The sequence below is a fragment of the Dasypus novemcinctus genome, chromosome 28, assembly GCF_030445035.2.
Source record: "Dasypus novemcinctus isolate mDasNov1 chromosome 28, mDasNov1.1.hap2, whole genome shotgun sequence".
NCBI classification, from domain to species: Eukaryota; Metazoa; Chordata; class Mammalia; order Cingulata; family Dasypodidae; genus Dasypus; species Dasypus novemcinctus.
The window spans coordinates 45,354,503-45,379,360 of NC_080700.1; the positions used below are offsets into that span (position 1 = coordinate 45,354,503).

At 53.0% G+C, this 24,858-nt stretch overlaps 1 protein-coding gene across 1 annotated transcript in view; it reads left to right on the forward strand.

Moving 5' to 3' along the window:
• GALNT2 (polypeptide N-acetylgalactosaminyltransferase 2) overlaps positions 1-24,858 on the forward strand; it is a 165,551-nt gene that overhangs the window by 126,352 nt on the left and 14,341 nt on the right. Inside the window, exons 4-11 of the mRNA XM_004453376.4 lie at positions 4,810-4,908; positions 5,006-5,073; positions 5,390-5,455; positions 11,192-11,313; positions 14,002-14,089; positions 16,510-16,597; positions 17,415-17,518; positions 20,425-20,551. Coding sequence (XP_004453433.1) covers positions 4,810-4,908; positions 5,006-5,073; positions 5,390-5,455; positions 11,192-11,313; positions 14,002-14,089; positions 16,510-16,597; positions 17,415-17,518; positions 20,425-20,551 — 762 coding nt within the window. The remainder of the gene's footprint in view (positions 1-4,809; positions 4,909-5,005; positions 5,074-5,389; positions 5,456-11,191; positions 11,314-14,001; positions 14,090-16,509; positions 16,598-17,414; positions 17,519-20,424; positions 20,552-24,858) is intronic.

Here is a 24,858-nt window from a genome sequence, read left to right on the forward strand (position 1 = left end):
CAGAAACGAAGAGAAATACAATGAAGTGATGCTAGGAGTACAGAAGTAAACGTAAGAAAATCAGTGTCAGTCGTGGCCTATTAGAAAAGGTAACGGGAAGAAATCCTGTTCACTATAGCAAGCAGAACTTAAGAGTATGTAGGAATGAACACAAGAAAGTTGTACAAGATTTTCATGGAGAAAATTAGAAAATTACAAAGCATATTTGATGGATGTAAAAAACACTATTAAAGAACTATTGAGTCTCTTTAAATCTGTAAATTCAATGCAGTATCATACAGGGATTTTTCCATGGAACTGAAAGAGCTATTCCTTAAATTCATCAGGAAAACACATGTCCACAAATAGCTGATACCGGTTAAGAACTGCGCATAGTGGACGCACATGCCTTCCCACATGAGGACTTGATCAGAACCGCCGTAATTAAGGCACTGCCATATTGTGCAGTTACAGAAATAGAGCAGGACAGAAATAGATGTGTATATAAAAACTTGCGATGACAGCATTGACATTACAAATCAGTGATGAAATAATGGACTATTAAATGATGCTGGAGCAACAGATTATCTGTATGGAAAAAAATAAAATTAGATTACTTAGTCATACCATTCATAAAATAAATTATAGGCAGACGGAAAACCTAAGTGTTAAAAGCATTTATAGAAGTTAAAGCATTTAGAAGAAAATCTGCAAGAGTGTACTGAGGCCCTTTGTTTAGGGAAGCTTTCAGAAGGCTCTGGGAAAAGAAAATGAAAAGATGTCATAGACTTGGAGAAGATTCTTTTGCAATGCCCATGACTGGTAAAGAATAAAATCTAGTATATATAAATTGCTAAAATCTAGTATATATAAATTGCTGTATCAAATAATGAGGTGAAAAGCTAATCAAAAGGAGGCAAAGAACATGAACAGGCAATTGCCAAAGAAACAGCCCATAAACATATAAAAAGGAGCATGGCTTCTCTAGTAATTAGGCAAATGAAAATTAAAATAGTAACGAGACCGTTTTGTGCCGATCCTTCTGGTGAAATGAGGACGCTGGGTGGTGAGGAAACAGAGGCAAGTGCCGGTGGGAGTATAGCTGCCCGTGGCCACGTTGGAGAGTGGTTTAGTTGTACCTAGTAATGTTGGAGATGGGCGTAGCCTCTGGCCTAACTGTCCCGCCTGCGGGAGAGTAGCAGAGAAATTCGCGGTGTATAAAGGTGTCCATCGAGTTGGCAGCCAGCAGAAGAGGGACTAAGGCGTCGCGTGGTCCTGCAGTGGAAAGCTGCACGGCCGTGAAGGTGAATGGACTGGGGCTATGTATAGCAAAATAGATTCATTCCCAAAGGTTAAAAAAGAAGGTCACAGCACAATACCATCTCTGTAAAATTTGAAAATATGCAGAATGATGCTATATACCATTAATGAACATATACACATAAAATTTATAAAAAATGCACGGGAATAATAAAGCAATAAATCAAGATAGTGGTTAGCGTTGATGAAAATGGGATTAATGCATGAAGACACATACAAGGAACCATAACTATTACCTGGACTGTTTTATTTCATTATAAAAATATGAATCAAATGCCAGCGTTCAGAATATTTAGATTTGATGAAGCTGGGAGGAGGCGCCTCAGTGGCAGTATAATCCTGTCTTTGACACAGTTCTCTCTCACAAACACACGCACACGCACACACACTCACTGATGTGGGCGGGTGCCGTCACCTGGACCCGTCGCGTTTGCCTCGTTTCATATCAGTGCTCGAGTCTCGCTCTAACCTCCGTGCACTGCCAGCATTCATGATCGGCACGCGGCTGCCCAGTGTTCATCATAGCCCTGTCTTAATTACAGTGACCTTCACAGTTTTCAAAGTCCTTTCTCATATTTTTACTTAACTTTCCCAATAACTGTGCAACTTTGTGAGGGCTGTGGGGTTGTCTCCATTTCCGCAGACAGGAATGGTGCGACTTGCCCACGATCACACACGGCCCTTGAGACAGGGCAGCAGGAGTGACTGCAGAAAACGGCATGCTCGGGGCGCAGTCGACGCCGTGGTTCTGCGTCCCTCCTCACGCCACGAAGCAGCCTTCTGAGTTCCTAAGCAGAGCCTCCGACGTCTCAGCTGGAGGACCTGGCGCAAGAACCAAGACTGCTAAGGACAGGTCCACCTAGGGCGGAGGCCCTGCTCCCAGGAGGCTTAGGCAGCGCCACTCCGTGTTGCCTTCCCCTGTTTCCTGCCAGTCGAGAGCGCAGATGCTGATGGCCAGTGTCAGAGACATTTTAGAATAACCGGAGGATTTACACAATGACCTTTGTGTGTCCAGTTTCTGGAAGTCTTCATTTTACTGGACTAGCAGTTACCGGAATGACCAGTTCACGTGAAACTCAAGTGAGCTTGAACTCAGGTCGCCTGGAGCTGGTACCACATGGCTCAGTGGAGGCTGCGCGCTCCTTCCCGCTTGCTCATCCATTGGCGAGAACAAAGGCGTGGCGCGACTTCAGATAGACGGCACCTCCAGTCTGTCCCCCTGGCAGCCAGCCCCGCGATTAGTTGGCGCCGGGGGCATCCCTGCACTAGGCTGGCAGGAATGCAAAGCACATTGTTTCTCTTGAAAGAAACTCTTTTAGACCACCCCCTCCCCTTTTGTGCTCAGTGTCAGGACTTACCTGAATTCATAGTCGTCATAGGTGTACTCACCCGTGGGACGTGGGGTATTTCTCCATTTTTGCTTGCTAGCCCTCCGCTCCTTAAAAGTGGGGTCCCTCTTACATTTGCCGAGTACCGATCCTAGTATGAGCACGTAGAGGAATTTAAATAAACGCCACGAGTGTAGCAGCCCTGTCTGTTCTGAAAAAGGCCTCCAGAGTCCCCTGGGACTTGTGGGAACCCAGACCCTGTGAGAAGAGGGAGACGGGAGGACAGGGCGCGGCTGCATCGCTTCCCTTCGCTGTGATCTGGGCGTGAGCCATGCTTCTCCTTGTTTCTTTCTACTTCCCTGGCTGCAGAAGCCTCGTCAGTAAATCGTTCAGCACAGCTCAGCTGTCTTTCCGCTGTGTTAAGTGGACCTGATTGCGCTCTCCGTGGGGCTCCCATTTCATTAGCGTCCCAGATTGGGTTCCTGGGTAATTTGTTGACAGTGGAGCCTTGCAGATTCTCACTTAATCTCACAATCAGCTAATCCTTCAGACTGGGGAAAAAAACAAAACCCAGAGCCCATCTCTCCACTTGTCTGTGAAGACTCAGGGAGTGTGATGAGGGAGGATATGCGTTTCGGAATGCGTTTTCTCCCAGACCCAGTGACTGGTATATTACGGCGTTTCTGCATGATTAATGAAAACAAAGCTATCCATAGAAGCAGAAGGAGCAAAAGAGGCCCCTCTTGTGATTCTGCAATTATTGCTTTCTAATTGCTCTGCTGTCTTGATCCTTGTCAGAATTTGCTTCTCTGAAGTTCTTGCCCAGCCGTTAGGGAAATTAGAGTCTGATGAATATTCCCCTTTAAGTGCCTCCGCCCCACGGCTCTCTGAAGGTCCACGTCAGCCCTTAACTCCTGAAATGTCTTTTTCATGACTGATTGGCAAAGATTCCCCTTGCTCCAATCTCCTTTTCCCGCTGATTCACAATTAAGATAGATATTATCGCTAATTCTGGAGCAAATAATTCACAAGTAAACTGCACTAAGAGCTAAAGAGTGAAATGAGGTTTTGAAACTGGTTTGGGGCTGTGGAGGCTTCTCAGCTGCTTCGGGACCAGCTCGAACCTCCAGCAGCGGTGGACGCCGGCCCACAGCCAGCTCGTCTCACAGGCCAGACTCGCCCTCCAACCACGGAGAGCCGCCAGGGCAGTGGAAGGCTGCTTCCCTGCGGGCCAGGAGGCCTCCCTCACCGGCCCCTTCCCCAGCGGCGTCAGCAGCGACCAGCGCAGTAGCTCAGGCTGCGCTCCTGCCCCGTCCTCGCTCAAAGCCCTTCCCGCTGGGTTGTCGTCTCCAGATGTCCCAGAACGACCTGGGGCACCGGCGTTCTCCATGGGGACCCTGCCCCGAGAGGTGGGCACGGGCTCCGCTGTGCACCCCGGCTCTGTGGTTCTTTCTTTCTTCACCCTGCGCTGCTTGAGCAGTTTGTTGTTAGGGTGCCCTGTGTCCGCAGAGCTCGAGCTTCTGCTCTAACCCGCCCTTACTTTGTAGCTCAGGTTCCCCAGTTGCCTTTTATCCAGACAGGGCTCCTTTCGGCATTGTTTCCGTGGAAAGAGGGAGTGACGTTGGTCCACGCCCTCACCTCCGAGGCTCGCTGACTTGTCAGGATGTGGCGGCGGTCTGCGGCGCGAGCAAGGTGGACCCCAGGTGTCCAGGGCAGAGGGCAGCCAGGGGTCCCTGCGTTCTCAGCGAGAGCCCGGCCCCAAGCCCTGCTGTTTAAACGTGGTGAAAATGCACCACGCTTGTTTTAAACAGATTAGAAAGGAGGCACTAAGAGAAAAGAGCAATGCACAGGTTCGCTCGACTGCCCAGAAATAACCACTGCAAGTTGTAAAAAGCACATCCGGAACATGTCTGCATGTAGTGTAGATGGGATTTCCCTGTTTTAAGATCTTGTTTTTAACTTAGTGTGTTAGAAAGATATTCTCAATATGCTCCTTTTCTCTGAGGTCTTTCCTCTAATGTAACTCCGTTTGTATTTCCGGTTTCCTGTGTCTCACTGGCCCTTTTACTCAGAACAGACAGGTTACCCTCAGGGCAGTAAGGAGGCGTAGCACGTGCGCCCAGCAGCCTGGCCGCGGGCCGGCCAGGTCTTGCTGTAACGCTCCGGGTCCCTCTCTGCTCAGGTGTCAGCGGAAGCAGTGGCGGGTGGACCTGCCGGCTACCAGCGTGGTGATCACCTTCCACAACGAGGCCAGGTCGGCCCTGCTGAGGACGGTGGTCAGGTGAGGCCGCGGGGCGGGGATGCTGCGCGGGGCGGCCGGCTCATGGGTCCAGGACGTGCGGCCGAGAGGCCTGCTGACCTGCCTCCTCTCTCCTCAGCGTGCTCAAGAAGAGCCCGCCTCATCTCATCAAGGAAATCGTGCTGGTGGACGACTACAGCAACGACCGTGAGCTCCAAGCCCCGCCCCTCACCCCGGCCCTGCCCCTCTCCAGGCCCAGCTTGCCCCCGGCCCCGCCCCTCACCCCCTGCCCTGCCCCTTGCCCTGCCCGGCCTGTGGGTGGACGCCAAGCCGAGCGCTGCCCAGGGCCGCAGGCGTTCCCCTGCCCTGCCCCTTGCCCTGCCCGGCCTGTGGGTGGACACGAAGCCGAGCGCTGCCCAGGGCCACAGGCGTTCCCTGCCCTAACCTCATTAAGCACTGCGACCCCCAGCGCTGGGGCACCCTTCTCAAACGTGGGGTGCCTCACCCTGTTTCTTTCCTCCAGCCGAGGACGGCGCTCTCTTGGGGAAAATCGAGAAAGTGCGTGTTCTTCGAAACGATCGGCGAGAAGGTAAGTCGCGTTCCTTAATTCAACACCAACACAGTGGAATTCTGACTTTTCCTGAGTAATAGTAACTTAATGGGGTACTTCAGCTAAAAACACGTCAAAGCAATTACTTGTTTAAGCTTTTTGCGTGTAGCTTTGTACCTCCCTCTGGAAGGACATTAAAAGCTTAACTAATTGAAATTGTTTTGTATTAGGGCAAGTGTTCAAATTACGTTTTTATTTATGTATTTAGAAAACTGGCTTCTTTCTCTCTTTCATATCCTAGGAAGTCTTTATCGTTCAGTAGTCCCTTGAGTATTAGAGCTTAGAAGAAAAACAGATTTAACAATGAGAAGTTTAGTGACTGCTTGCTTCAGGCACTGATACAATAACTGGATTCTAGCCTGGCAGCTGCGGAAGGCGACCCGCCCGAGAGGGGCGCGAGCCTGGACAACGTGCTTCCTCGCTTGTGCAGCTGTGACCTCAGTGCCTGCTGCCAGCCAGCTGGAGCTGGGCTCCTCAACATTGGCAGTTCTAAGAGAGACTCAGAAGGGGAAAATATCACTTGGAAGTTTCCGAGAGGAAGCTAAAAACAACACAATTGACATCCAGAGCCTCAGTGCTGTTAGAGAGCTTAGAGCTGGAGCTGCGCTTGCCCCCGGTCTGGAGAGCTTTCAGCACAGAAAGGTGGCAAAGCTGAAACATGCCGTTTTCGCCATTTGAGGATGCTATTTGTTGATCCGAGAATGGGGTTGCCTTGTTTGATCAGTGGCAGGCTCTCCTTCTGGTCCCCCATGGTCCAGCTGGGGCCAACGAATGAAGCTTTTCTAGAAGGTTCTATTTAGGTGATAGAGCGGTTGAACCTGCAGGGTGACATCCCCAGGCACCGTGCTGGCCGGCTCAGCTCACTAACCTGGGTCAGGTGCGGAAGCAACGGCGTAGCCTTGCTGGACTGCCGTCCTTCTCCCGAGCTGAGAGCAGATCACACTCCAGAGTCTGCTGCACTCTTTCCCCGAGGCAGCCTGTCTAAGTAACTTAATTTAAACGCACAGGGCTGCCGTGACTTCACCTCAAAAGGAAAAACCTGGCATAGGAAGAAAGAAAAAAGTGACTTCTCCAGTTGGCTGTTTTATAACTTACAAATCAGTTGGTAGCCTTATCAGAAAGTGTCTTTAACCTAAAATGATGCTCCTAAGTGTGAACTGTCCTTTTGCTTTAAGTTAGGATGTTCATATGGGTGAGAACCCCAGCAGTGTGCTGATTTTGGAGAGGACTGAGGAGAGGCTGTGGGAAGAGTCCTAGATTTTGATAGATGAGTGGGTTACACACATGCACCAAGAGTATTTGTTTCCCCTTCGTTACTGAAGACGATTTTGTCTGGATAGAATTCTGATTAAATAACTTTCCTTTCAGCATATTGAAAATATTATTCCATTCTCTTCTGGTCTCTTTTTCTGTTTAGAATTTAGTCATCACTTGTTTTGTTGTTCTCTTTTTATATTATGAGTCGTTTCCTTGGGCTGCTTTCCAGATTTTCTTTTTATCTTTGGTTTTTTAGTAGTTTGACTATAATGGGCTTGAATTTTGTTTTCTTTATATTTATTCTATTTGGGGTCTGCTAATCCTTGAATATGTAAGATGTTTTTTCACCCAATTTGAGAAATCACTGGCTTTCTTTTTCTTCTTGTATTTTCTCACCATCACCCCTCCCCGTTTTTTCTCTCTCCTTTCATTCTTGGAATCCATTGCACATGTCTCTTTTGAAATAGTTTCAAACTTAAAGAACAGTTTAAATAATAATATAAACCCTATATAGAGAACTCCAATATACCCCTGCCCCCTTCCCAGATATCTAGATACACCAATTTTAACATTTTGCCACCTTTGCCATATCATTCTATTTATCTATCCATCTATCATTCCATCTGTTATCTATGTTCTGAACATTTCAGTTTGTTTCATACATCATGCTTTTTGAACACTTAATGGTGCCATGCACATTTCCTACGAACAAGGATAGTCATTTATGTAACTATCTTAAGTGCAGTTATATTCCAGTTTTTTCATATGTCTCAATAACATCCTTTTTTTTTTGAGGCACTGGGGCTGGGGATTGAACCTGGGACCTCATATGTGGGAAGCCAGCACTCAACCCCTGAGCCACATCAGCTTCCCTGAGTTGGTTTTTTCATTTGCTTTTTGTTTTTTCAGGAGGCACTGGGAACTGAACCCTGGACTTCACAGGTGGTAGGCGGGCGCTCAACCATTTTAGCCACATGCGCTCCCCTCAGTAATATCCTTTTGAACCTTTCTCCTCCCTTGTTAGATACCATTCAGGATCATGCATTGCCCTCCCTCCCTCCCTCCCTTCCTTCCTCCCTTCCTTTAGTTGTGGGAACATATATGCAACACAAACTCTCGCATCTCAGCCACTCCCAGCATCCCATTCAGTGGGATGAGTCACACGGCACGGTGGTGGCCTCACCACCTTCCACTGCTAAGACTTTCCCTTCTCCCCTGACAGATGCTACCTCCATTGTGCTTCACTCCCCATTTCCCAGTCACACAACCAGCATGTCTTTGACTGGTATAACTACTGTTTCTTTGAACAGTCTCCCTGCCCCCCTTCTTGCTTCCTCCTCTGGAGCTCCCAAAATACGTACATCCATGTGCTTGTCGGGGTCCCCCAGGTCCCCCAGGCTCTGTTCACGTAATTCCATCCGTTCTTCCTCTGCTTCTCAGACAGGATGATTTCCATGGTCTTATCTTCCAGTTCACTGATTCTTCCGCCAGCTCCATCTGCTTTTGAATCCCTGTAGGGACTTCTTGATTCCTGTGCCGTGGTCATCAGTTCTGCTTGGTTCCTTTTCATAATTTTCATCTCTGTTGGTATTCTATTTTGTTCAAGTGTTGTTTTCCTGATTCCCTTTCACTCTCTGTTCATGTCTTCCTTTCGCTCTTTGGGCATATTTAGGACCACTTCTTAGCATCTTTCTGGCCTGTGCCGGGTCTGGTCCTTCTCACTGAAGGCTTCCAGTGCTTTAATCGCCGACTTTCCCTGGGCCACGACTGCCTGTTTTTTTGTAGACTTTGCAATCTTTTGTTGAAACCTGGTCATTGTGATATTTTAATGTATTATTGTTGAAATTTAGACTTTGAGGTATTGGTTCTGTAAGTTTGTATCTGGCTAGTACTGTGACAAAGCTTTGCCTGAATGTCAAGAGTTTTAAAAAATGAAGGAAAACACCTTTGCCGTTCTTTGCAGATGACCTGTGGGTGTGCTGTCCCGCAGGGCTCATCTGTCCATGAGTGTGGAGAGAGCTCCAGGGGCCTGGGGGTCCTGATCTTTCTGGGTCTTGTCTTAAGCACGCACATGTGGCCCTACGAATCCCTCATTTTCAGTGTCCTCTTCCCCCCAGGAGATAGACACCTCGGGCACAGCACTGCACTGCACTGCACTGCACTGCACTGCACTGCATGGCCCGGCCTTCAGCCCGCAGCCTGCCCAGGCAGCCACACTGCCCTCCCACAGGGCTCTGGAGGAGAGCCGGGAGCTTCCTTCTACACACAGGACAAGTTCTGGGTGATGAGCCTGCGCCTTCCCTCAGGTGTTCCCCAGAGAGAGGGGGCAAGACGCGCCGGCTCCCAGCACATGCACAAAGGCCACTCGGCTCCCTCCAGACCCTGGACCAGGGACTGCCATGGGGTGTGAGCTGGCCCCGAGCTGAGTCAGGGAGGGGATGGGGCAGCGGCCAGCCTAGACCTGCCCTGGGATGTGAGCTGAATCAGGGAGGGGAGACCTCCACTGGGGTGTGAGCTGAGTCAGGGAGGGGATGGGGCAGTGGCGGCCCGGGACCTGCCCTGGGGTGTGAGCTGGCCCTGAGCTGAGTCAGGGAGGGGACAGAGCAGTGGCCAGCCTGGACCTGCCCTGGGGTGTGAGCTGAGTCAGGGAGGGGATGGGGCAGCGGCGGCCCGGGAGCCACGAGATCCTGCTTGGAAGGTGCCTTTTCCTTCATTCAGTGCTTGTTCTGTTACTGCAATCCTTTTGCTGTATTCTGGAGCTTTGAGAAAGAAGTTTCTGCCAGTTCTTGCTGGTTGTTCAGAGCTTCTATGGGAAGACAGAGCCCTGGAGCTTCTCACTCTGTCATCTTGCTCCAGGCAGGACCCTCACTTAGGCTCTCCCACCTCCCCAATATTTTTTTTCTCTGTTCATCAGTTGGGTTAATTTCTACTGACCCATCTTCAAGTTTACCAGTCCTTATGGCATCTGCAATCTATGGTTAAGCTCAGTCAGTGAATTTTTCATTTCAGATATGGTATTTTTCAGTTCTAGAATTCCCATTTGATTCTCTTATAGTTTTATTTCTCTGCTGAGACTTCCTATCTGTTCATTCATTGCAACCATAATTTTGCTTGAATTCTTGAACATAATTATAATAGCTGCATTTAAATGCCCAGAGTCTGAGCGGTTCAGGAGTCAGCCAAGCATTTGAGGGGATGTTATTAGCAGATTCGGGGCTTATCTCCTTTCCTGCATCTCCTCTTTGGTTTCCAGCCTCTTTGGCAGCCCCAGATTCTGTCCTCTGACACATCACGTGAGATAAACAATGCTGCAGCAAGCTGGGGAACCACCTCAGAGGAAAAGCTTCTGAATGTGGATCTCACTGTGACTCCTTCTTTCAGGGGTTCACCCTGCCCAGTTCCTGCCTGCTTTCATCTACTCTCCATCCCCTTCAAATAGTTGTTGTTTTGTTTAATTGTTACCTGAACAAGGGCTTACCTAATACAAGCTTCTCTGCTTTTACTGGACCTAGCAATCTTCCATTGTTTTCCCTACTCTACCATGGAGCTGTGTAAGTGTCACTGAAAATCCATTTTGACTGTGTTAAAAGGAGCTTAAAACCCTTATCCTCACTAGTTGGGAGATAGTAGCATCCTCTTCACATGTAAAACTCAGTATCTGTAGCGGATGCCATTTATGACTGCAGCATCCAGGTATATTACTTAGAATAATACTTCGTGTGGTAGTGAAACATGTATATGGTTAACAGATCACAAGTGGATAGCTTGTATACTTTGACCAGTAATGTGACTAAGTTCGTGTAAAGCCAGACACTTTGTCATACATGTTATTTGGCTTGTGATAACTCTTGGAAGACAAAGATATTGCCACACCACTACCGTTAAATTATCACCATTACTATTAGCACTTAAACCAGGGGTTCTAACCCTTTTTGTTCCATGGGTCCTTTTGCCAGTGAGGCGAAATGAATACTACTGTATTTTATTTATTGCAGTCATTCCTAAGTGAAGGAAATGCTAGATTTCAGTTAAAGGTCAAAATATAATAAGCTGATTTTTTTCCGTTCAAGCTCACAGAACCTGAAATCCGTGGACCCTGGTTAAGAACCCCCAAAGTGTCTGGTGATACCTTCCTGGCCTGTTAGGGCACCTAACTGTCTAAGAACAGAGAGGTTTTACAAGGTTTCACCTCAGAAGACGGTGGCTCAAGAAAGCTTTCTCTTGGTCATCCAGTGGCTTCCCAGTCACCCCATTACCTTTAGCAAAAATAAAAAGTCCTGGCAGAAATGTTGGGAGCCAGAGGGCAGTCCTGATCCTGCCGGGTAAGTGGGAGTGAGCCTGCTGCCCCTCGAGAGGGCAGTGAAGCTGTAGCGGGGGGTGGAGCGCAGCCGCAGGGCGAGCGCCGCCTTCTCCGCGCCCGCGCTCCGGTCCCTGATGTGCCCCCGATCTCGCCCGCAGGCCTGATGCGCTCACGGGTCCGCGGGGCCGACGCCGCGCAGGCCAAAGTGCTCACGTTCCTGGACAGTCACTGTGAGTGCAACGCGCACTGGCTGGAACCGCTCCTGGAGAGGGTGGCTGAGGTGAGCGGGCCGGTCGTCGGGGCTCCCTGGGACGCTTGTTGAGGGGTGTTTTGATCTATGGGTGGGTGGGAGGCCAGGCTCGGCGAGGCTGGCGACACCTGGCCGTGGGCCTCAGCCTTGGGCTCCGGAGCTTCTCACCTGCTGCAGCTGCCTCCACTTTGGGCTCGTAGGAGGCGAGGCGCTTGGGCAGTGCCGCACCTGCCAGGCCCTGTTGACGTACTTGCCGCGGTGGCGGATTTGGAGGAGTGGGGCGTGCTGGGGAAGTGCCCGCTCTGGCCGGCCCCTCTGCTCCAGCCAAGCTGCCATCACTCGGGGAGAGGCCAGGCGCGCACAGGGGGCTGGGGGCTGGCGACGGCAGAGGGGCTCTGCGGCCGGCAGGTTGACCTGTAGCTGCTCAGTCTTCCAGAAATGTTGTCTCTCGCTGTCATTCAGCCTTTTCTCAGTCCTCTTGCTTCTACTTCATTTCCTTTCTTTCCTTCCTCCTCAGCTCAGAGCTTAACTCGGGTGAGAATACGCAAGAGATTAAAATGAGATCGTTTTTCCTACAGGAGCCTAAGTCATGAAATACTAAACGACCACAAGTTACTAGTGCTCTCCATAATCATATGAAGCACCATTTATATAATCCGTATAGCAGGCAGCTTATATAATTTTTCTTTGATCCAGGTGAAACTGAGGTTCAAGGAACTTTAATACGTTATCCAAAGTCACACAGGTGGCAGAACCAGGACTGCAAATCAGATTTGACTAAACCCCTAACTGAGCTTCTCTTTCCCTTGTACATACGCACATGCCTGTACAAAAGGATCCATCCTGCCGTCTTCCCCTCTACCAGACTGTATCCCAGTAAAGCATAACTGAAACCAGAGCTGGGAGCTGATGCCGAACTACGTAAGGACCCTAACTTTGTAGTTTAGCTGTCAGAGCTATTTAAACACTGCCCCCCCCCAAAAAAAACCCTCCCATGTGAAGGATGAAAGTGGTGAGAATATTAATTTTTAATAAGTCTCATATTATCTAAAGAAACAAAAGTAATTGAAGTAGAATTGGAAGTAAAACAGATTCTCTTCTTTGACTCCCACGCCCGGTCCAGATGAGCTGGGCAAGGATTTTCTTCTCTGTTGTTGACTTTGCCTGGTTGTTTCTCGTCCTGCGGACACAAAGGATTGAGGATCTAAGGCTTAGCCAGTGTTCTAGGCTCTTCTGAACTTGAGGGGCGTTAGCCGGGGCTCCCCTCCCTGCATAGAGCCTACTACGAGTTTAGTTCGAGACAACTGTGCAGAAAGACAGCGTCTCCTTTCCAGACTGAGCACACACAGGCCGGCCGCTGAGCCGGGCTCCTGCCAGCACCCAGCACCCAGCACCCAGCCTTAGAACCCAGCCCCCAGTGCCCAGAGTCCATGCTGGTAGATGTGTCAGCTGAATGACCCAGTGAGTGAGGTTTGTAACAGTCTGTCACGGGGTACTGCCCGTAGTATCACCGTCGAAGTCTGATGGGTCCCAGTTTAAGGGTCCCCCAAACTTTGGGGCATCTTTTCTAGCTCACTGGTGAGCATGCGCTGGTCCTTTCAAATGTCCAGTGTGTGTAGTACCAACCTGAGCATTTCTTTCCTTATGGCTGAGTATTTATTAGTCTGTGCTCCTGAGGGCAGGAATTATGTGTTATTTCTCCAAGGCGTCCTTAGAGGACACGTTTGAGATCTATAGATTTAATCCACTGCCATCCCATTAAATGCCTTATGTGTTCCCTCTTGAGCTATTTTTTTTTTTAATTTGTGTCTGGGCAGTGATGGAACTTCACACTCTTCTCTTGGTCTGATCCTCTGATTTATCATGCTCCTAGCTCTGCTCGGGTCTTATACTAATTGTTTTCTAAGCCTTTCTTCTGGCTAATAAGGGTTCTTTAAATGGCGCAAGAAAAGCACTTACTCTTTTGTTGAAAATCAGCATGAGGCAGTTTGACTGTGCCTCTCCCCAGAGTCAACCGTTCAAATTTTAAAAGGTCAGAAAAGTTTAAAAGGCTGTGTTCACAGACTCACCAGGACAGTGACATCGGCATAAAGAAATAACCCATTCTAGGAAAAAATAGTTTCTGGGCAGACTTGGAATATGGAAGTCCAGTGTGTTTAGTTTACCTTTGCTACAGTAACACTGATACTCTCCCTCTGTCTGTCTCTCCCTCTCTGTCTCTGTCTCTCTTCCTCCCTCTCTCTCCCCCTCTGTCTCTCTCTCTCTCTCCCCTGTCTCTCTCCCTCTCTCTGTCTCTCTGTCTTTTTCCCTCTGTCTCTTTCTCTGTTTCTCTCTCTCTCCCCCCCTTCTTGTATCACACACCACACACAGAAATTGGATTCCTGATTTTTTTGTAGGTATCTTAGCCCTAAGTTCACACTCGACCGTGCCTGTTCCTGAGGGTTACTGCAGTTAACCAATTACTGACGTCTAAGTGCGGTTGAGCCTCTCAAGTGCGAGCACCCTGTGGTTGTAGTTTTGAGTTTGGGGAAACAGGAGGGACCCAGGGAAAGCACCTGGCACATCCTCGCCTTCCCTCGCGTGCAGGCGCAGCCACGGCCGGGGGTGGCCATGAGGGGCAGCTCGCCCTGCACGGCAGCCGCTGGCCACGGGCTCCTTCCGCTGGGGGGTTCTGGTTTGTTGTTGTGTCTTTATGACGCTTCTTTGTCCACATTTTAGGACAGGACGCGGGTGGTCTCGCCCATCATCGATGTCATAAACATGGACAACTTCCAGTACGTGGGGGCGTCTGCCGACTTAAAAGGCGGTAGGTGCCAGCGGGGCGTGGGCCTGCACCTGCGCCGACTGGCCACGGCGCCCAGCCGTGGCAGCTTTCTCATGGCAGCACGTGCTGGGAGGAAGGGCAGGCTGTGTCTCAGCGGCCACACGGCCACGGGGCTGTGCTGCCCTCAGAGCTCCCGGGTCCTGCTGTTCTCGGATCTCGTTCCTTCTGCTGCTTTGTGACTCATTTGGCTCATAAAAAGCTTTGTGTCCTTTTCCGTCCGAGACGGCCGAGCCTCTCGTGTCTGGGCGAGGAGGCGCAGAGCTGCCCGCTGGCCGGCCCACCGCCCGTGGCTCCCGAGCTTGGGTTTCGTGCTCTTCCCGGGGCCGGAGCCAGTGCTGCCCCTCGCTGTGGCGCTGTGCCCCCTCGCTGTGGCGCTGTGCCCCCTGCCTGTTGTCCTCTGGGCGCCCGGGGCGTCCTCACCCCACAGCCTGACGGGCACCGTACGCGCCTTGGCCCCTCCCCGCGCCCCACGCTGAGTCCTGGTGGTCCTCGGTGTGATCTCCACAGTGTCCTTTCAGCCTCACAGCCCTCGGCTTTGTTCCTTCCCAGCACCCCCCGCATAGAACCCCAAGAATGAGCGAATGTGCTTGTACCCTCTTAGAGATTACTGCAGGCTTACGTGGGTCGTCTGTTAATACAAATTGTGTCAGAAACGAAAGCTGAGAAAGCGTCAGCAGCACGAGCGCCACAAGCGCAAGCTCCACCACTGCCAGGGCGAGGACGTCCACGAGCCGTGGTCTCTGGAAAGCGCCACTTCCCGCTGTCGGGGGAGAGAGAGGCCGCGGCATGTGAGGTCCTGGTGTAAATATGAAGAAGCGTCCTGTGGACCCCTGAGGCGCGTGACAAGCTGTGGACGCAGCATCCGGCCGCCCCCGCGTGCAGCCCGGGAGCTTTCTGTCTGCACTGCAGCCTGACCCCGGGGGCTGGGGCAAAAGCGGCCCCTGTGGGCCCCGAGGAGGGCGCAGGTGCCGCCGGCTGAGGTTGGCGCACGGCAGGGAGGCCGCACGGCACCCCGTGGTCAGCTGCAGGATGGGACTCGCACTCAGGGCCGAGCCCTCGGAGGACGGAAACACCGGGAAGCTGCCGGACGTGGGACACTGGGCCGTCCGAGGGCGGCCAGGCTCCAGGGCCCGGCGTGCCTGATCCCCCAGCACTGGACGAAGTGAGACCCAGGGCTCCCGGTTTCACAAGCGCTGACATAGGACGACGAAACGCCTTCTCCATGGGAAACACACCAGCGGCCGGCTGCCGGGGCGGAAGACAGAAAAATCAAGGGCAACGTTTTTGGCAGACGCTGCTGTCCAGCTCGTCTCTGGCCTAGTGATGCAAGTTTCAAGCTCTGAGGGGAAAGCTGCGCACGTGAGCTGGCCCTCCGTGGCCTCACGCTGTCAGCACAGTGGTGGCTGTGGTTGGTGCTCCTGGCGTGTGCGGCGGGGGTGCCGGGCACGAGTGAAGCCGACGGGCGCCGTCTGTCCCCGCCGCCGGTCCGGAGCCTGCACGTGCCCTCGGCCTGAGAGCTGGACCCTTTGTGGCCAGGGCCTCCGGCTGGACCGCTCAGGAGTGCTTCAGGTCCAGGCAGCTCAGAGACCCTGAGCCGGGCCTGTGCCAGTCCCGCGGCCAGCACCCGGGGCCAAGCGGCGCCAGTCGAGCCAGAGGCCACAGAGCCAGGCTTGGCCGCCAGACCCTGGACACGCAGCTCCGTGAGCCGCAGTTTGACAAGAAGCCGTCTCTGGACGTGTCCTCCCTGAGAGGCTGGCGCTCCTGCGGCAGGTACAGGCTCCTCGAGGGGGAAGAGGCATGCGGCCGGGGTCCCGCCTCCCTGGGGGCAGACGAGGACAAGCCCTTCTATCCTGAGCGGCCTGTGGCTTCTCGAGTGGAGCGGACCCGTGCCAGCTTTACCAGAAGGTGACGTCGTTGTGTCAACGTTCGCAACTTCTTCAGCTCGTTTTCCTTGTGAAAGCACCACCCCGTTCTCACTGCAAGCCCAGTGGGTCGCCACGAAGAGAAGACCCGGGTTTGTGGGCCACGGAGCCTCCTCGGCTTCCCTTCGGCCAACCTGGAGACAATTTTTTCACTTCTTTTTCTAGGCCTCTAGCCCCTGGCTGTGTTACAGCCTCACTCGCAATCCCAGCTTCCCTTGCATTTCCCTTATTCTTGTGCATTTTAATTTTAGAAAATTCTGAGCTGCATTTTCGGCTGCAGGCGGCTCTTGGGGGAAATAAGGTTTCCACGTGCGCCTCCCTCCCTCGCCCTCCCCAGCCCTGCCCTCTCTGGGTCTTTCTTGGCGTTTTGTTCTGTTTTTCAGTGAGTCCTCTCCAAGTGCCACGTTGTTGAGCCGTGGGGCTGGGGTGGCACGGCAGCCGTCCTTCGTCACCCCTGTGATTCTTGTCTGTTGCCGGCAGGTTTCGACTGGAATCTGGTGTTCAAGTGGGACTACATGACGCCCGAGCAGAGGCGGGCTCGGCAGGGAAACCCCGTCGCCCCCATCAAGTGAGTGCCGGGCGTACCCCGGGCGCCCTGGCCCGCTGACCGACACCCGCGGCCTGGGTCCAGCCTAGGGCAGAGGACGCTCCTGGGCTTTGCGCTTCTCGGCTGAAGTCTGCCACGGAGCGACAAAGCGCGCCTACCCGCTCTGTGCCCTGAGTGGTTACCCCAGGACGTTCCTGGGAGCAGCTGGCCCTCAGGGACACCTCCTGTGCGGGCTCCCCGAGCCCCCGGCCGGGGTTCAGGGTGATCGGGTGGCCTTCCGTGGCTAGGGCGAGGGTGCGGGGTATCCGAGGAGAACGCTAGCGCACGCCGTTGTGCGTGATCACCGAGACGCGTCAGCTCATGCTTGCTGGACGTTTATGGGTGCCGTGGTGTCTCTGAGCTCCCCTGGAGCGCAGCAGCGGCTCGGTGAGCACCGAGCCCCTTCCTGGATGAAGGGAAATTACATGTAAGGTGGACTCCATTTTACACGTGAATCCACCACGATGGCAATGAACCTCACGTTTGTCGAGCATTTCCCAGGAGTGCTAAATGCTCTGGGTGCTCTTGCTTTGTCTTGTCCTCATAATTACCTCGTTAGGAAACGGAGACCCAGAAAGGCTCTGTTGCCTGGTCAAGTTCCATCCGCTCTGACCGCAGAACACACATGGTCACCCAGGCTGGCCACTTGAGCAGGACAGACTCAACCCGGCGCCTCCCCGGTGGGAATGTCAGTGGGGGGCGGCGGGCATTTGACGACAGGCCAGAGGGGGCCTGGCGAGCCCTGGCGTGAGACGTGCGCTCTCCTGCGACTGTGAACCTCTCCTCTCTCCGTCCTCAGAACACCCATGATTGCCGGCGGGCTGTTCGTGATGGATAAGTTGTATTTTGAAGAACTGGGGAAGTACGATAGGATGATGGACGTGTGGGGAGGCGAAAACCTGGGTACGTATGAGCCTTGCTCCTTCAGCTGCTCCGTAGTGGATGGCCAGCAGGCTCAAGCTCTGCTGAAATAGTTCACATTCTTCTTCACCCGAGGGGAAACCTGAAGCTTTGAAGACATTATTTGGCAAGAGCTTGTGGAATGCAGGGTTCTAATTGGAAAAAAAATTTAACAGAGTTGGAGTGGCCATCCATCCGGCAGAGCTGTGCCAGCATCATGATAAATGCATCCCTTCCACTCTTAAAGTGTTTTGAGTTAGGCAATAAAATGTGTCACCCAACTCAAAGTAGAGAATGCCAGAATACAGAAAACGTCCTTGAAGGAAAATCCTAACTTCAGTGCCATTTGAATCCAAGGGATTGGAAAGCCACCTTATGAAAGTGGAGGGAAAGCGTTTATTTTTAGCCATGTAGCTTGGAAAATGAGTTAGAGTTTGCTTTTCGTTCTGGGCTTCCAGAAACCAACAGGTGAGTAAAGCAGATGGAGCAGGTGGGTCAGAGGGCCTGGGTTCTGTGGCTCTCGACCCTGGCCAGGCTCACGGCTGTACTGAGCTGCAGTCTTGGAAATCAGATGAGGGGGAAAGCATTTGTGTTCAGTCCCTCCTTGATTCTTCCTGTGAGTGGCTCTAATTTGGTTTGATTTTTGTTTTTGAATAATAACCAGTGCAAATCATTTTTACAAAAGTTTAGGGGCTATAAAATTTTACATTCACTTTACAGAATTTCATACTTATTTATTGTATAAAAGAGAAAGGGATTTAAGATAACTTTTTAAAATGTGTTTCATTTGAAGCCTTTAATTTTAAGTACTTTGAGTTCTGAGCTAATTCTCCTTGGTTATTGGATGTTCTTAAATTACTTTTAGCCTTGGGTGAATATACCCTGTGAGGAAAGGGGGTAAAGGGAAGGGAGAAAAAAATAGTGATATGTCATTTTTAGTAGTTTTTACCTGAAACAGAGTCTTTGATATTGGAGTTCTTTTCTTTTCCTTTTCTTTTCTTTTTGGCTTTTTTTTAGGAAGTACCAGGGTTTGAACCCTGTGCTACGTACATGGGAAGCAGATGCTCAGCCACTGAGCTACATCCGCCCCCCTGAAGTTCATTTCGTTAGTTAAAAAATACTCTGGCCTATTATTTTTTATCCTTCTATGGTTTTAAACTGAGTTACGTCTCGTCTTTGGAGGCTTTCTCTGCCTTGGTTTGGTGTTGAAAGCCTCATGGACATGCGGAATCTACATCATGGGGTGGAGACACGAGTCAGACTCCTTTTGGGGTATTTGGTTTTTTGTTTTTTGAAGGACACACTGACCCTGGGCTGGCCTGAAAGGCTTCTGGGGAATTGTGAAGTGCTGAGAGAACCCCAAGTCGCTCTGGCCCCACCGGCACACCCCGTTCATTGAAAACAGCGCCTCGGACAAGCCAGGCGAGAGCCAGCGCTGTGCCACCCGGTGGGAGCCGCACGCCACTAAGGCAGCCGCTGCTTGAAAAGTGGACGAGGAATTCAGAATGTCCGCTGGTGGCTGAAAGCCGGACGGGCAGTGACCTGGGCCAGCGCGCCGAGCCCACGTGGCCGCTGCAGCTGTTCTGGGGCAGCCAGCATGTTACGACGCAGGCGGACTGAGACTTTAAATTTCTTGGTGACAGTTGGTTTGGCAGGGTGTGTGAGGACCCCAGGAAGGGGCTAGTTCAGGGGTCGAGCGTGGAGGCTGGGGCAGGTCAGGGGTCGAGCCTGGAGGCCGGAGCAGGTCAGGGGTCGAGCCTGGAGGCCGGACCAGATCAGGGGTAGAGCCTGGAGGCTAGACGAGGTCAGGGGTCGAGCCTGGAGGCCGGGGCAGGTCAGGGGTCGAGCCTGGAGGCCGGGGCAGGTCAGGGGTCGAGCCTGGAGGCCGGGGCAGGTCAGGGGTCGAGCCTGGAGGCTGGACCAGGTCAGGGGTCGAGCCTGGAGGCTGGACCAGGTCAGGGGTCGAGCCTGGAGGCTGGACCAGGTCAGGGGTAGAGCGTGGAGGCTGGAGCAGGTCAGGGGTCGAGCCTGGAGGCTGGAGCAGGTCAGGGGTCGAGAGTGGAGGCTGGAGCAGGTCAGGGGTCGAGACTGGAGGCTGGAGCAGGTCAGGGGTCGAGACTGGAGGCTGGAGCAGGTCAGGGGTCGAGAGTGGAGGCTGGAGCAGGTCAGGGGTTGAGGCTGGAGCAGGTCAGGGGTCGAGGTGGAGGCTGGAGCACATCCCTGGCCTTGGCTCATTTGGGGACTGAGTCAGGGGTCAGTCGTGGACCTCTGCAGGCTGGAGCACGTCCCTGTGCTTGGCTGAGGGCCAGCTGCCCGGGGCCTTCGATTCTACCACGTGCCTGAGCCTGCACCATCCCATGGGGGGAGTTCTGTGCGGAATCCCCCGAAGCGTCCTGCGCGGGGGTTCTAGACGCGATTTGAAACATGTTCCCTGTGAACATACTTTCCGGGTTGCGTCATGACATCTCAGGAGCCAAGGAATGTAAACGCCCCACTGTAGAAAGTGCCCAGTCCAGAGCCCTGTCCTGGAAGGATCCCCCTTGCCTGGGCTCCTCAGGCTTTGAGGAGACAGAGGTGGGCCCATCCCGCCCCCATCCACAATGGCCTGGGTGCCCTTCCCCGTCCAGGATGGTGGTGGGCGCCCCCCTCCCCTGTCCACAATGGCATGGACACCTCCCTCTGTCCACAATGGCCTGGGTGCTCCCTCTCTATCCAGGATGGAGGTGGGCCCGCCCCGCCCCCATGCACAGTGGCATGGGCACCCCTCCCAGTGGTGTGGTGGACGTCCCCCTCTATCCAGGACGGTGGTGGGCGCCCCCCCTCCCCTGTCCACAGTGGCTGGCACCCCCCTCCGCGGTGCTGTGGTTTCCGCGTCTTCCCGCTGGCTGCTCACTCTCCTCCTGCCGCAGAGATCTCCTTCCGGGTGTGGCAGTGCGGCGGCAGCCTGGAGATCATCCCCTGCAGCCGCGTGGGGCACGTGTTCCGGAAGCAGCACCCCTACACCTTCCCGGGCGGGAGTGGCACCGTCTTTGCCCGGTAAGAGCGGGGGCTGCACGTGTCGAGGCATCCAGCGGAGGGGGGGGGCAGGCGACCTGGGCGGGCCGGGGCCTTCACGCGGGGAGCGGCTGGAGAAGGGGGCCCGGTGAGACCAGCCGCCCGGCACGCCCGGCCCTGCGCCGAGAGGAGGCAGCTGGTCTCCGAGGTGGCTGACCCCACGGCGCCACGTGGGGCAGCCTCAGACAGACCACCCATGGACGCGGCAGCAGTGCCGGCGCTGGGGTGCAGGGAGGGGGCCCCGGTGACGGACGTGCCGTGGGTGGTCGTAGGAACACAGATTTATTCACCTGTGAAAACCCAGAAGTGTTACGGGAAGACAGTATTTCAAAGATGTGAGCTTACGTTTTTATTACAAATTACCATTGAACAAAAGGTGCCGTATTTGAGCAATATTAAAGTGAAGACAGACTTAAATTCACACCAAAAAGTCATGGTGTGTAGATGTCTTTAGATGTCGAGATGTGAGCACGAGCATGCCAGTGCAGTTTTCTGAGGAAGGTCGTCAGCCCGCGTCCTTACTAGGGAACTCTTTTCGATGCTAACGACAGCGTATGAGACCACAGGCTGAGCTTCGCCTTTGAGGGGGGTGGGGGTCAAAGGCTCCTTAACCGCGGGAGCCACCACCAAGTGTGAAGAGGTGACATGTGCCCGTGTAGCAAGCGGGCAGCAGGCGTGCGCAGCGCACCTGCGAGGGGTGGCGGTCGCCTGCGTGGTGGGCGGGAGGAGCAGGCACCGGCGCCCTCCTCCAGCCTGGCCCGCGTGAGGCAGAAGGGCCCAGAGTGGCTGGGGCAGAGGGGAGGGGGGCACAGGAAGGGGGAGCCAGCCAGGCAGCCCTCAGCCCTGGACGCTGGGCTTTCCTCTGATGCCCCTGGGAGGCCATGGGGGGTGGCCAGGAAGTGGCCCTGTTTAGCGCTTGGGAGGCGCCTTGCGCAGTGGACGGTGGGTGCGGTTGACCCCGGGGGCCCCACCATGGGCGCCTGCCTGCGTCCCCGGGGTGGAGCCGGAGACGAGCGTCCTGCGGTCACTGGGCGAGGGGCGTGGGGGCCGCCGGCTCGTCAGGCTCCTCCGGGGCCGTGCTGCGGCTTCGTGGATGAGGGGCCGCTGCCAGCACGGGCTGGTGGGGCCGGCCGGGAAAGGAAGGGCCTGGCTCGTCCTCTGTGAGAGTGTAAAGCTTAAGTGCAGACGTGCTTCACAAAATGCACTCGTATTGCGAGAAGCCGAATGTTTTCGTGGAGAGTCTGAGAACAGAGGAAACGTTCATGGAAAGTAAAAATATCAAATAAAGCTTTTGACCAAATTGTCTTTCAGCGAGAGTATCTTTCTGTGAATGTAGTCTAAATTTCATTTTTGCTCTTTATTAGAAGCAGAAGATGATCTGATACAGTCAAGCAAATACCGATATATGCTTTTTCCCTGGGGCAACATGAGCTTCCAGAAATTTCTTGTACAGATATTTATTTCTCTTAGTTTTCTATAATATGTGCCATTAAATGTTTAAGAATTTCACCATCTGAAAATCTGGATTTGACAACTGCTTGTATTTATATAGTGTTTCATGTATACTAGGTTGTTGCAAACACTTTACAAATATTAAGTTATTTAATTCTCATAAAACCTTATGAGGGCAGTAGACAATCCGCATTTTAGGGATAGGGACAGCTGAGGCACAGAAGGTTTGCTTACTTTGTCCAAGTTCACACAGCTGGCAGGTGGTGGAGCTGGGATCCGACCAGGCAGCATAGCATGAGCCTTCTATCTAGACCCCCGAAGTGAAGTAGGTATCTGAGGCTGCTGGAATTCCAGAACGATCCTCAGCGCCGGAGTCGGCTACAGCGTAGCCTGCAGAGAAACTCTCAGCCAGCCAGGGATCTTTCTAGTTTTGCTTGGTGGGCACATCTTCCCTAGAATTAGGGAGATGGGGTAGCTGCAAATTCTTACATCACGCATTTGGGTCGGGGCTGTTACTTCTCTTGGGACCAGTGGGCCAGGAGCAGCTGCTGGGCAGTTGCTTTTCTTTTCCTTGGGCCTCTGCTCCTTTAGGCAGCATCTTATCGGCCCTTAGACACTCTGCATTGACTGGAGTTCATCCAGAGGGTGGGGACGTCTCAGCCAGAAGAGTGGGGTGCCCTGGGGTGGGAGGGGACCCCTAAGTAGATAATTGGGTTTGGGTTTAGGGTAGCAGTGCAGAACCGTATGAAGGAAACCAGGGGAGAGGACTTGCTTTCTTGCCACACTTCTGCTGAGACCACCAAGCAGTGTGGCTGGCCAGTTGACGCTCACCTCCCTCCTGCTGCCTCCTGGTAAAGCCACGTCATCTGTGCTGAGTGCAGAGCACACACACACGCAAGTTACAAAGGCAAGGAGAGAAATTAAAAATAATTGTCCGTTTAGAAATTCAGACAGGACTTGTCACTGAGTGACTTAAAGGCAGTGCCTGGTTGGAATCCAGACGCCCTTCAAGCCGTTAGGGCCGGAGGACCTAGGAGGCCCTTGTGACGGGGAATCAAGCACCGAGAACTGAAGTCACACGGCCATGTGGCAAGACCCAGAATCGCAGAAAGAGTGTTTAACGGCTCTTCTGAGAACCCCTACTTACGGCCCAGCATCTCCCAGCACTTTAAATACCCATCCTCATTTCTGTACCTTTTTGTAGAAAGTAAAAATTCATCGATCTCATTACCAAAAATAAACACTCTTAGAATTTGGTGAAACTCCTTCCCTGGCATCTCCTTCTCTCCCTCCCTCCCTGCACACAGCTGCTCTCTGCTCTTCTATTTTATTTCACTTAACCAAGTCAGGGGCTTCATTCCATGCCGACGTGTAAGACATACACCAGGATTTTTTCACTTGCCTGTTGGGTGCTTGTTTTTGTTGTTACAAACAACATATATTTTCATTCCTGTTTGGTTATTTTCTCGAGGTAATTTCTAGAAGTGGAATGGCTGGGTCAAAGGACACGTGTGTCCTAAATGGCCTTTCACCTCTTCAAAAGAAAAAAGGCACATATGTAACTTCATATGAAAGGGGGCCCAAAGCAGAGATGTGATTTTAGTTATCGTAAGTCAAATCACTTGAAAGGCTCACCATTCGAAAGAAAGCTTTTGGAAATGCAAAGAAACTATTCTGAAGGGCGAATGTTGCCTCCCTGATACTTATTTTGAAAGAGCAGCATACCTTACCTCGAGGCTCCTGTGCAGGGCTTGCTCTAAGCTGCACTGTAAACCTCCTCTGCAAGCAACGCCAGCGCACGGGGCAAAGAGGTTCTTTGTTTCAAAGCCGCCCATGGGTGCTTGAAGCACCGCTGGCAGGTTGGGAGGCTGGCGCTTTGCTGCGTAGCCTTCGTGCAGGCTGCGCGTCCTAACGCAGCATGAGCCCGCGCCCTCGCTTGTTGGGAGTAGGATTCTCTCCGTGCCTGCAAGACTGGGGAAGCCTGGCTCCGTGTGCACAGCCTGGCTCCGTGTGCGCCCCGGACGTGGGGAGCCGGCAGCCCCTTCAAGTCGCCGTCCTGCCGGCTGCCACAGCTCGCCCTGCAGTGGCTCTCGCCTCCCCTTGGCTCTTCCCAGGCCTGCCGGGCAGCGTCAGCGCCTCGTGTGAGAGGCTTGGAGGCCAGTGCCACTCGTGCCTCCCGTGGCTGCGTAGTAGGGGTTCTTGCCAAGTCCTCCTTTTTCTGCCCTTTTTACGGTGCAACCCCGTCCCTTCTTAAAGTCCTGCCTGAGGGAAGCAGATGTGGCTCAAGCGATTGGGCTCCTGTCTACCATATGGGAGGTCCAGGGTTCGATGCCCAGGGCCTCCTGGTGAAGGAAAGCTGGCCCAGGTAGTGAGCCGGCCCACACGGAGAGCTGGCACAGCAAGATGACGCAGCACAAAGAGACAAAGAGGAGACACAGTAAGAGACGCAGCAGATCAGGGAGCTGAGGTGGTGCAAGAGAGTGGGCCTCCCTCCCACTCCAGAAGGTCCCAGGATCAGTTCCTGGAGCTACCTAACGAGAATACAAGCAGACACAGAAGAACACACAGCGATTGGACACAGAGCAGACATCAAGGGGCAGGGGGTGTGTGGAATAAATAAATCTTTTTAAAAAAATTCCCGCCTGAGCTGTAGCTCCCGCCTTGCCTTTGGCTCTTTGACGCTCTGTGGACACGAGTTGTGTGTTCAGGAAATCACGTCAGGACAGCTCGGGTGTGGCGAGGGCTTGCTGTCTGCTCTGGAGGGTGAGGGTCCCAGCCCGAGCCGCCTCGCAGCCCAGAAGGGCCTCCTGGTGGACTGCGCGCAGGCGGGTGCAACA